Here is an 11143-nt window from a genome sequence, read left to right as displayed (position 1 = left end):
GCAGGCACGCGAGGCGCTATTTTAGAGATTAAGGCTCGGAAGATGAGGAGGTTTGACCCTCGCGAGCGCAAGGGTTGCGGAGCGGCTTGCTGGCGCGCTGGTGAAAAGGCTTAAGAAACTCCACGGAAGGCGAGAGGCGAAAGGTCTTGTTCTCTTAAGTCGGGGAATTGCGAAACGCATCGACATCGTACCATCGCCCAGTCGCCCCGAAACCTCGGCGCACGACGCCCAGCCCGTTCTCCCCCGGCTTTCAGGCCAGCACGACCCCAACGTTCAGGACTAAGCTCAGGGCTTACGACAGTTTCTTTAATGCACGTTACAATAACTAACAGTTCAACGCTCTACAAAGATTTAAAAGCCGGTGCTCAAACCACATTTGAGACAAGTCAGCCATCAAAGGCAGCTGACGCTGGGTCTCCGCAGCCGAGAGAGGCGGTAACGAGGAAGAATCTCGTTCCTGTAACGAGGAATTACGTCAACTTCCACGCGGTTCGCTCTAAGACAGCGAGCCATCCGTATGGATTTACATGGCGAGCGAGCAGCAACGATCCAAGGGCAATTAAGGGGGGGGGTGTACACAGTTTATCCTGTCGTGCAGCACCATTTACCTCGAAATCGGGGTACTACCGCTGGCGTCCAAGGCTACCGAAAACCTCTAACGGATCAAAACGCTCCGGAGAGCCTGGACGCGGCAGCACCGTACACAGTCGAGCGTTAATCTGCGTTTAATTTTATTTACCAAGAGTACTACAGTCAAGCTCTTCAAGCGGTTCTTTTCCTGCCCAGTTTCCGCAAGCTGAGCTTCAAGGCGTTCTTGGCGTTGGGCTTAGCGTGAGAAGACTGACCCTGCAGGCAGATGTGCCATATTTGAAACTAAACTTATTTTCAAGGAATAAAAGCCACTAGAATCTAACAAAAAACCTGCACCCGTGCCCGTAACGGCGTGTACGCTCCGGGAACAGAGCTACACCTCTGAAAGAGGGAAAGATTTTGCTAGCACCCCCTCCGAAACGGAGAAGGTGGGGGAGAATTTAGTTAAAAAGGAGACAAAGAGTAAAACCTCCTGCCCTTTGCTTCCGCAATTCCGTGTGAAAACTACCAGGACGACTCGTGGGGAAGGCAAATCCCAGCTCAGTTCCCAAGTGCGGCGTCTGTTTGTGTCGGCACCTCGCTTTTCAATTTTTTGGGATCCTTTAATCAATTCTTGTCTACGGCCCCTGCACTACAGCAAGACTTTCTAGGCAAGATTATTTTTTTTTCCCCCTCTTTCGCAGAAGGTCACGCTTTAGTTGCGCAGAAACAAGGTTCTGTCATCGATTTCTCCCTGGCCAAGGATTCTCCCGAGCGAGGGGTTACGACTGGCACCGTGTGAATTCAAGCTGCAGATGCTGGAAGTTTGTCTCTCCCGAGTCAATATTCCTGGAATTTCCGTTTTATCCCAACACTTCATATTTAACTATGAAGTTTTAATGCTGTTTGACATTATTTATTTTTTTTACTTCCCCCAAATCGAAGCTAAGGAATAAAAATATCCAGCACAGGAGTAGTTCCTCTAACATGTAGTCGCTTAAAAAAACCTACATTTTCCCACCTCATTCAGGACAGGATCTACTCCCTTGTATAAAAAGTCGTCATCTCAAACAACAGCTTTCTAAAAAAAATAGGGCACGCATCACTACCACTATTTTAAGTATCCGCTAAACACTCCGGACTTTTTTTCCCCCTCCTAAACCTGGTGCTTCGCAGGTCAGAGGTTTTTTCTTTTGCTTCCTTTTTGTGTCGCTAGTTTAATTACCGAGTTAACTCAAATGTCGTTGAGCCTCACAAGTTAAACGAACGCAACGGTGCAGGCCGTGCCGCTAAAAACAGTGACAAACAAAATAACAGTTTTAAAAACAAATACCATAGCAAGAATAAAGGACCGAACACTTGGAATTCAGAGACTCGGGTCTCGACTGGCCAATTGCAAAATTTCCCGCAATTCCCGATTCCGGTGAAATTTAGTTCTCCGGGTGACGAAGCACTTTTAGGGCGACGAGGGTTTTTCGGCGTGGCTGCCGAGCCCGCAGCCAGCGGAGCTTTGCCGTTAGGTGCTTTAGGCCCTTTATGCTTGGCTCGGGAAAGCCCATTTTCACGTTACCGAAGGAATCCATGCATTTTCTGAAGTTACTAACAGGTTTACACTAACCCCTAGTGCCTGGATATTTATTGTATCAGGATCGGAAGCACGATTACAATACCTTTGAAAGTACACTAGCTACCAGCCACAATAAGTCACATCCCTCAGCGTTCATCCACCAGCGTGTTACAAAGGATGGAGGATTAAGTTTTAGCACACACGATTCCACGTACAAGTCAACATTTCGCATGCTTAAAAAGCTGGGCTGTACTATATTCAGAGATGTTGAAAAGTCTTCCCCGTATCGAGAGGCGCGTACCCAATTGCTGGGATTTAAAAGGCTCAAATTTTGTACAAAACCTGCTGTAAATTAAGACAAAGGTAGATTAAAACACGTCGGTTTCTTAAAAATAAAGTAATGCTTTCCATAAAAAGCAAAGATGGGCTTTTTGCCTTTACGCTGAACGGAGCTGGCTTGGAAATTTGTGCCAAGTGCACAACCACATTCTCGGATAATTGGTTCCCCCTGTTGTGTACATCGATACAACCAAGTTCAAAGGCAAATCACGATAAAAACTGCCACTGTCTTAAGTTCTGCAGGCTAAGAGAGTTTCAGACAAGCTGCGGTGAAAAGCCACTGTTGAGAAACCCAGTGAAGCACAGGGACACGGCACGAACACTTTGGGTTTTGGAGTTCGAGAAAATTGGAGTAAAAAGCTGTTTTTTGTGCAATACTTTTAGATGATCTAGGAAGACCCAAAATCATGATAGCCGTAGCAGTCTGTGAAAAAGTCACCTACAAAAGGGGGAGACAGAGCAGAGAAAAAAAATTAGAATTCTTTTGAAGATGGCAAAATGCGCCACATTTGAAAGTCATGTTTTAGATTTCTCTGCTCCTGTCACCCCCCAATGAAGGCTTCTTCTCAAGACCAATCGCTGTGTATTTTCAGGAAAATCACATTCAAAAGTGTGGCCGATAGCTTCACGTGGCTTAAAGCAGAGAAATTTAAAATATTCACGGTTTTAGAGGAAACGTGAAGTCACCTGGATTCGCGTTTTAACTTTTAAACGAGTACACGAGCCATCTTTCATTTACTTCTCATTCAAAAAGAAAAAAAGAGAACCCCTTAAGAGGGCTTCCGCATAAGCGCATCACCGCACGGCGCAACCCAGTCCGAGTTTCACACCCCCAGCAGCTCGATGCGGTTCAAAATTTAAGATGAAACGCACTTACTATAGCCTGCTGTCGCAGAATTCCCTCCGTAACCATAGCTTCCGTATCCAGCACCTGGATGAGGAGAAAACATTTAAAAAAAAAAAGGGAAATCGAAGCGTCCAAAGGCCTCGTATTTCTCGTCACACCATAAGACACGACAAAATGCCGGAGGGGATTAATTCGCCTGGCGGGGTTTGGGCGGTTCGCGGTACATTTAGCGTGGAAGAGTCCGGAGGAGGCGCAGGCAGCATCTCACCTGCATTCATGTAGCCGCCGTGATTGCCGCCGAATCCGCCCCTGCCTCTCCCGCGGCCCCGGATGTTGCCGCCTCTCCCACGACCGCGCATGTTGGGCGGAGGGGGCACTTCGTTGTGCATGGGGCCTCCCATTCCGAAACCCGGGTTGTGCTGCTGAGGGAAGAGACACACGCGTTAACCCAGCTCTGGCTTCCGAACCGTGCCGCCTCGCCTCCGAGGTGGAAACCCAGCATTCCAAAGGGTGACCTCCAGAAAACAGAGCCTGCTTTCCCTAAAACTTGACGGTATTTCCGTTTTCGAGCCCAACGGCCATCAGCCCATCCTGGTTTCCCTCCACGCCTTAAATTACTTCCGCTCCCAAAAAAGGGATTAAGACCACAGGAGACGGAGAACAGAAGCGCCAGTTACATCACAGAGTCGTGGAACCGGGGATTTACTTACTTTTACCGCAAACTTGGGTCCTCCGCGAGCTGGCACGGGGGCTCTCTTCTTCTTGTTTTGCTCAATGGCGACAGGAGCATCTGGAAACAGCTTCTCTAGCGCGGCCAGAGCAGCGTAGGCTTTTGCCACCTTTTTATTTGAACCGGCTCCTTGGAATTTCTGCCCGTCGACCTCCACCTTTGAAAGGGATTAAATCGTTGGGCATAAGCGGAAAGGGCAGGAACAGAAGCTGCCACTTGGGAAAATGAACCATTTTTTACGGTGCCCGCGGACGATTTTAGAAGTTGGAAGTGTTCAAGGCCAGGCTGGATGGGCTTTGAGCGACCCGATCTAGTGAAAATGTCCCTGCCCGCTACAGGATCTCTTAAGGTCCCTTCCAACCCAAACCATCCTGGGATTTTTATGATTTTAAATTCTTACTAAAGCTATGAAGTTACAGCTATCTGCGTGGGGCACAGAGGGAGGGCCAGAAGTCACCTCACCTCCATGACAAAGCGCTTGTCGTGGCTGCCGCCTGTTTCTGAAATCAGTTCGTACTTCAGCCCACGCCGCTTCTCGTTAAGCTCCATCACGGGATTCTTGCCGTGCTTTGTCAGAATTGGTCCCTGTTGTTTCACATTCTGGAAGTAGAGAAGCGGTGATGAAATGCTGGGAAAAACCCTAAAGGACCTGAAGTCACTGCCAAAACATGTACTTTGGAAACTGTCTCGAAGAAGGTAAGTTTGGAATAAGCTTGCCTGACGTTTTTACCTCATAAATTGTATTGCGACGGTAACTGAACCGTACAGTACGCCGTTACGGCAACCTGTTGCTAAAAGGCGCTTCCGATGATGTCCTACGACATCATCCCAAAGAACCAGAGCGGTCCGTTTCCCCCTCTTCGGCTGCGCTCACCTCGGGGGTTTGATCTGAGGGAGGAGAAGCAGCGGTGGGCGTCGAGACGGTTTCTACTACGGGAGGAGGAGCGACGACGACTGGTTTCTGTTCCGTTTCCTCTGCCGATTCGTCTCCTTTCCCAGATTCTTTGCCTTCCACTCCTGTGGGTAAACCCATATCTTGCAACACCTAGGGTAAGGAGAGTTGGAGAGATTACTCAAGAGCTCGCACCTCAGAGAACCGCTGGCTCTCACGGGCCCTGCCCGTTTCGGGGTAAATACTCGAGAAGGCTGCTCAAGACTCCGTTTACGAATCTTGTTCAAGTGCTAGGCGTTCCCCAAATCCCGCAAGCGCGCCAAGACCTAGGAGGCATGAAGTCCTCTGCCCTGAGACTTCACGCCCAGCAGGCTATGCTGCCTGGGTGTTCAGCTCTTCCCCTCTCCATCCTGAAGGGTTTATAACAGTTTTTTCACGCAGGCTTGTAGTCGTGGCTGTCATCATCGCCACCAATCTGCTTGCCCTTTTCACCTTGAAGAGGTCAGCAATCAAACTGCCTCTTAACGCGAGCCCTCCGGCAGGAATTGACGCACGCAGCTCTTACCTTCACCGCCACGTGCAATTTGGCCGTCTTTTTGGAAGGTCCCGACGCTTCAAACGTGCTGCCATCGATTTCCACAGACATTGTAAAGATAGGAGCGTGAACAGGACCGGTCTGAGAGACGAGTTTGTACTGGAGCCCAGGTTTTAGCTGGTTTAGTTTCATCAGCGCATTCATGGCCTGGGGAGGTTCGAGTTTTTCCTCTGAACAGAGAAAAAAAAAAACCCACAAAAAAGTTTGCAGCTGTTTGTCATCTCTTTCAAAGCAGAACCGATTTCAGACAAGTTCCCATCTGTGTTTGCCTGCTCGCGAGAGTTTAAGTTATACCAAGCAAAAATCTTACAGTGTTAAGCTTCTGTTTTTCCCAAAAAATTCACATACCCCATGCCCCTTATTTACGGCATCACCCAAGACCACAACCCCTGCAAGACTTTCCTGCAACCTGCCCCCCGCCTCAGCCTGAGAACAGCTCTCGGGCGCCCATTTGTACCTACCTCTCGTTAACTCAATACCTTTTTTCTGAATCTTCTTTTTCTTTTTGCTGGGAGATTTCTCCTCTCCGTCCTCCTCCATAGGACGCTTCATGGGGGTGACAGCGTACGTTGTACTGGGAGGAATCTGGACTGTAACGATCGTCACAAAACAGGCTAAATATCCCAGTTTCCAGCAACAACGGCACCAAAAGCCTTGGAAATGCAGTTTGGGTTTGGTTGGGTTTCCCCTCCGCCTCAAGTACCTACCAGTATAGTCAACGGGGTTTTCATTCTTTGGTTTCTTGGGCATTTTGGAAGGCAAGGGATCCATCCCCAAGACTTTGTGAAGCTGGCCAAAAGCAGCAAGTCTCAGAGCATGCTAGAAAGATTAAACGTGTGTTACTGGGACGCGCAAGCGGCTCCACCAATCTCTGTTCCCTGCAGTTTCAGACAGGAACATTCTACCCACCCCTACTCAGAAATCCTCATCAGTTTAAATAGGACTCTCTGAATTTTTGAGGTTCAACCCAAAATACGGGTCACGGTAGCAAGTCACTATTTAAAACCTGATACTTTGCTTCTGGTTGGCCAAGCTACAAATTCCTTATTGGTGTGGGACCCATTTGTATTTCTTTTACTTGACTAGATATTAAAAAAGTTAAACACCGACCTCCGTGAGGTTACTATACTACCATTAACCAATATGGAAGTTCAGAGTCAGTTGAACTGATTAAGTTTTCGTAACATCTGTAGTCAAAACTATACCTGAGCACTCTGTGTGATATCTTCCCTTTGTTGTCTGTCTAGATGCCCAATAGCATCAGTGGCTTCTTTTTCACAAGGATCATAAATACCAGAACCATCTGAAGGCAGGAAACAAGGAAGATATGCAGAGAATTATCCTGGTGTTTTCTAAAGAAACTAAACTAAGTATTCCCTTGGCATCAATCAACACTCATCTCTCGAAGAACACGGACTGACATGATCCATCCAATGTCCAACATTCTGAAACTCGTCTGGGCTATTTTACACGTACAATTAGCGGTGAAGCTGGTCACGACCACTCAGGGAACCAATTTTACGCTTGCAGAAACTGGTACCTCTCTCTACGGGGGTTTAACGTCATGGGTCCGTAGCTTTGAACACACGTGCCCTAAGGAACAGCAAGGTACTGTAGTACCCGTGTACGCCGGGGGCTTTCTGAGCTCCGAATCTAAGCTGCCCGCACGTATAACAAGGGAACGTAACCGCGCCGCGAAGCTTCGACCGCGTTTCGTTTCGGCTTCGCTTTGAAATGTAAATGCAGAGAACCACCTAACCTGGCATAACGATTCCCGAGGCAAGGCATTCAAGAACTCTCCTCAGAGCCTCGCCAGCGCCCATGGGTCTGTTAGCAGTTCCAATAGATTTCTCACACAGCAGCTCTAGAGGCTGAAAGACAGTTTGGAGAAGTGAGAGAAGCAAAGGTAGGCGCTCGCGCCGCGATTACGGCTAGAAGCTGCTTCAAATTCACAAACGATTCCACGATTCGCATCGGAGACAGGCCATACGCATCTTTTAAGGGTGAAAAGTTTGTTCAGACTATATAAAACCAACTTCTGAAGCGGAACGTGCGCAGGCTGAAGAGAGCTGAACGCCAGCTTGGAGGAGCGGTACCAAAACACCCAGAAAAGGAAACAAAAAAGGAAAATTACCCATCCTCTCAGCGGTGCCCAAGTAGGAACCCGAGTACACAGATCTCGCAGCACTCGTATCACTATGACGCACGACTTCAGCCCGTTAGCCCTGGCCTAGAATAAGAATCAAAAGCAGACACGTGTTCAATAAAAACACCAAAACTGCTCAGTCGCAGACATTCATTTTTGCAGTGCTACTTTGCCAAGGGTAAACAGTATTTCTCGTTACCATTTTATGACTTATAACAGTAACTGTAGTGTACAAAGGCAACATTACTCTTAACACAAAGCAGCAGCTATGCATCTACTCTTTAAAAAAGGTTCCTTCCGAACGTTTAATTGGCTTAAGTGCTTCTTTAGCAACTGTACCGCTGACAGACGCTAAGTTCAGCACGTCTAACTACCATCCGACGTTAAATATTTTAAATAAAAAGAAAAAATAAAGATAGTTAGCCCCTTAATAGTTTACAAATTCTCTACTTAAAGACAAATATAAGAACAAAATGCAAACCTGGAACCACTTGGCGTGTCGCAGTGACGCCAAGGCAGCAAGGCATTTCTGCCTGTCCAGAACGTCCGGGGAGTCGTTGACTGATAGCGTTTCTATTCGTGGATGGAATAAGAAGACAAGGCACAGTTTGACCAAGGGGGTTCTGTCAGGCGGAGAGGGGATGAGGCAGCTTCCTAATGGGCAGCTGAGGCTCCCAAAAGATCCTGATCTAGATCCTGTACCGGGAAGGTCTGCAGTGCACTCGCCTAGTGGCCTTGCTTAGAAATTAAAACTGCAGAGAGGGGGGAAGTTCAATTAACAGGGACAGACTGAAATCTATTCTGCGAGGAGGAGGAGATGGGGCGTGAAACTCGGTGGGAGAGGACAGAAATCCTTTACGACTCGAACGAAGTGGTAGCGTACGAGGCCGGTAATAGGTAACAAAGGGAAATTTAAAATAAACCCCCACTCTGCATTTAGCTTTAGCGGAGGAGCAGGGGGAAAAGCTTTGCGAGGATCAAGGGAACCCCCTTCGCCCAGAAGGCTTGACTGCCCTGGCCCCAACCCGTGACAGAGAGCGTCCTGTTGGTCAAAGGTCCAGCGTCCCTAAAATTGACAAACTAGAAGGCTTGGTAGACGAGGTCAGATATCAAAACCATAGACAGTCAATAGAGCACAAAGATATTTTCCAGTCTGTGCTGCAGCAAAATTGAAGATATGGTTTGAAAAAGCTCAAAGTTTCTCAAGACCAGGGTTTTAGATAAGGCTAGTGCACAGAGCGAGCGTTTTGACATCCGCCAATCCGACGGCGCAATGCCTACGATAGAGCACCCGTCGCAATTCAAGCACAGAAAAACCCCTCTGTGAATTCTTATTCCAAAGGGAATTTGAGAGCGAACGGAGAAGCTAACTTTATCCAAAACTCTGCATCACTTTCTGGAATTCTGAACTTTAGCTGATGAAACAGCCAATCGAGGACACCCAGAGCACCTATCATTCTTGCTGCAACACAAACCGCGTGTAACATCCAATTTCATGTACATGCAAGTCATTTAGCCTTCGAGATTTTTTTTTTTTTAAATGAATCTGGTTTATATCTTTATGTCACTGTGCAGGCCACTTACGTGGCTAGGTACAAAACAAGATTAATACAACAAGATGACGTATTAGTCAACTAAAGGCCCAAGTAAAAAAAAAAATTTAAAAAAAGGATTAAAAAATAAAAAGAGCAAAATCCCATCTGAAAGGTGCTACTCAGTTTCGGAAGCTCGGTCCGAATAAACCATAACCATGATCTCACGAGGTTGGTGGTGTCTTACGGAATTTTCAATTTGCACAAAAATAATTGCCGCCGCTTCGGCTGAAACTGAAGAGCACGCTTGGACAGCGAACCAGCAACGGAAATGTACGGGTTTCCAACCGACTGTCGGCTGTTTTCAGTCTTCCATACCTCCAGCTAACTGTTTTTCCATTTCTTCTCTGACTACGGGCGACGTCAAGTGGATGGTCAGTGTCAGCGGCGGCTCTTTTGTGTTCTTAATTACAATTGCAGCATCACCAACCGACTGGATTATTTCATATTTGTCTTCAGTAATAGCCTGCAATATAATTTCACCACTTAGCAATCGCCTAATTCATTTCTGAGTGACTTGCGACACCCCTTTCCAACAAAAAAAACCAAGGTCTATATAAACTTCAGCTAATAAAGAGAATTTCATTTAGCAAGGCGATTCCAGAGTAACGCTACACGTCTATGACGATTACTTTTCCAAGACAGAAAACGGGAATCGAAACCACCGTCATCGGCGCCTTTTTAAGCATTTAAAATCCATTTCGCTTACAGCGAGCGCACGCAAACATCGCAAGGTTTTACTCACAGCAAGCTGTACTCCAAGATTGTCAGCTACTTTCTCCAGGAGATCTGTGGTGGGTTTATCTTTGCACAAAAGAACTAGCTCAAGATCCAAGTCCCCTTTCAGTAGCAGGCCTTTCGCTACAAGCCCCACACGCATCACGCCACGCAGGGTCCTAGTCAGCTGCTCTGTGGCCTTCTGATCCCTGCAAATACACAGGCTACCATCGCGACGGCTTCAAAACTCGAAGAATCAACCGCAGCCGGGCAAGCACGAGCGCTCAACCCAAGCTAAGGGATAGATCTGCAAAGATTAAAGACGCCACACGGCCCCCACTGAAGGATTTACTACACCTACACAGGAAAAGTCGCTTCGGCCGCGGCTTAGTTCATTCCTCTTAATTCCACAGCCAGAGAAAACAACTTTTCCACCTTCAGTGAGCGGATTTTTACTAATCTAAGTCAAATGGTGCTACTACTTCTGACAGTGCCCCTTACAGGCACGTGTTCGCTCGTGTTCCTTACCCTCCTTCCTTGTTTTCCTCTTCGGCTGCCGTCTCCATGGACTCTGTTTCTGGCTGCTCCCCACTGACTTTTTCTTGCTCGTCGATCCAGTCGGACACAGCTTTGAGCGCTCGCTCCGTGTGGGACACCATATTCTGAACTGCCTCCAGCTCCTCCTGTGTTGGGTAAACGGCCGAATGTTTGGCCATCACGTGGCGGTCGTCGTTCACAAAAATACGCATTGGTCGCTGGAAAGGGATTTTAAAACAATTTTAGCGAGAGATGAAACGTGGATATTTACCCCGTGAGTCCAAAACCTCCCGAGCCTTACCATTTTTGCTTTTGAACGTCTGTCCAAGCGTTCAAAATGTGCTTATTTAGATTCTTCCACCAAAAAGGCTGTACCAGTACGACACTTTTCCGTAATCTGAAAGGAACGGAAAACCAGTTAGCAACGCTGGCAGGCTGGCCCATCCCCGCAGCCTGCTTGCTGAGCGTACGCAGGAACAGAAATAACCGGCATCGATAACTGGCAGCAGTAACAGAAATCAGAAGTATGCGAACTCGTTCGTGAAAGCCAAGTTTTCTGCTCCCGACAACCTATCTTCTGAAGACCCGAATAGTGCCCACGACAACGATTA

The 11143-nt window shown here is 47.6% G+C and overlaps 1 protein-coding gene across 1 annotated transcript in view; it reads right to left on the bottom strand.

The window, feature by feature from the left end:
* The window catches only part of ILF3 (interleukin enhancer binding factor 3, 90kDa), a 12427-nt gene extending 1683 nt beyond the window's left edge, over positions 1–10744 (bottom strand). The window contains exons 1-15 of the mRNA XM_010286458.1: positions 10524–10744; positions 10024–10204; positions 9597–9744; positions 8168–8259; positions 7675–7770; positions 7300–7411; positions 6746–6843; positions 6248–6359; positions 6020–6130; positions 5511–5710; positions 4928–5098; positions 4516–4653; positions 4034–4210; positions 3592–3745; positions 3354–3407 (exon numbers count right to left, since the gene is read on the bottom strand). Coding sequence (XP_010284760.1) covers positions 3354–3407; positions 3592–3745; positions 4034–4210; positions 4516–4653; positions 4928–5098; positions 5511–5710; positions 6020–6130; positions 6248–6359; positions 6746–6843; positions 7300–7411; positions 7675–7770; positions 8168–8259; positions 9597–9744; positions 10024–10204; positions 10524–10744 — 2065 coding nt within the window. The remainder of the gene's footprint in view (positions 1–3353; positions 3408–3591; positions 3746–4033; positions 4211–4515; positions 4654–4927; positions 5099–5510; positions 5711–6019; positions 6131–6247; positions 6360–6745; positions 6844–7299; positions 7412–7674; positions 7771–8167; positions 8260–9596; positions 9745–10023; positions 10205–10523) is intronic.
* Between the last annotated feature and the right edge of the window lie 399 nt (positions 10745–11143).

This window comes from Phaethon lepturus, unplaced genomic scaffold (assembly GCF_000687285.1).
Source record: "Phaethon lepturus isolate BGI_N335 unplaced genomic scaffold, ASM68728v1 scaffold22814, whole genome shotgun sequence".
NCBI classification, from domain to species: Eukaryota; Metazoa; Chordata; class Aves; order Phaethontiformes; family Phaethontidae; genus Phaethon; species Phaethon lepturus.
This window is presented reverse-complemented; position numbering and strand designations above follow the sequence as displayed.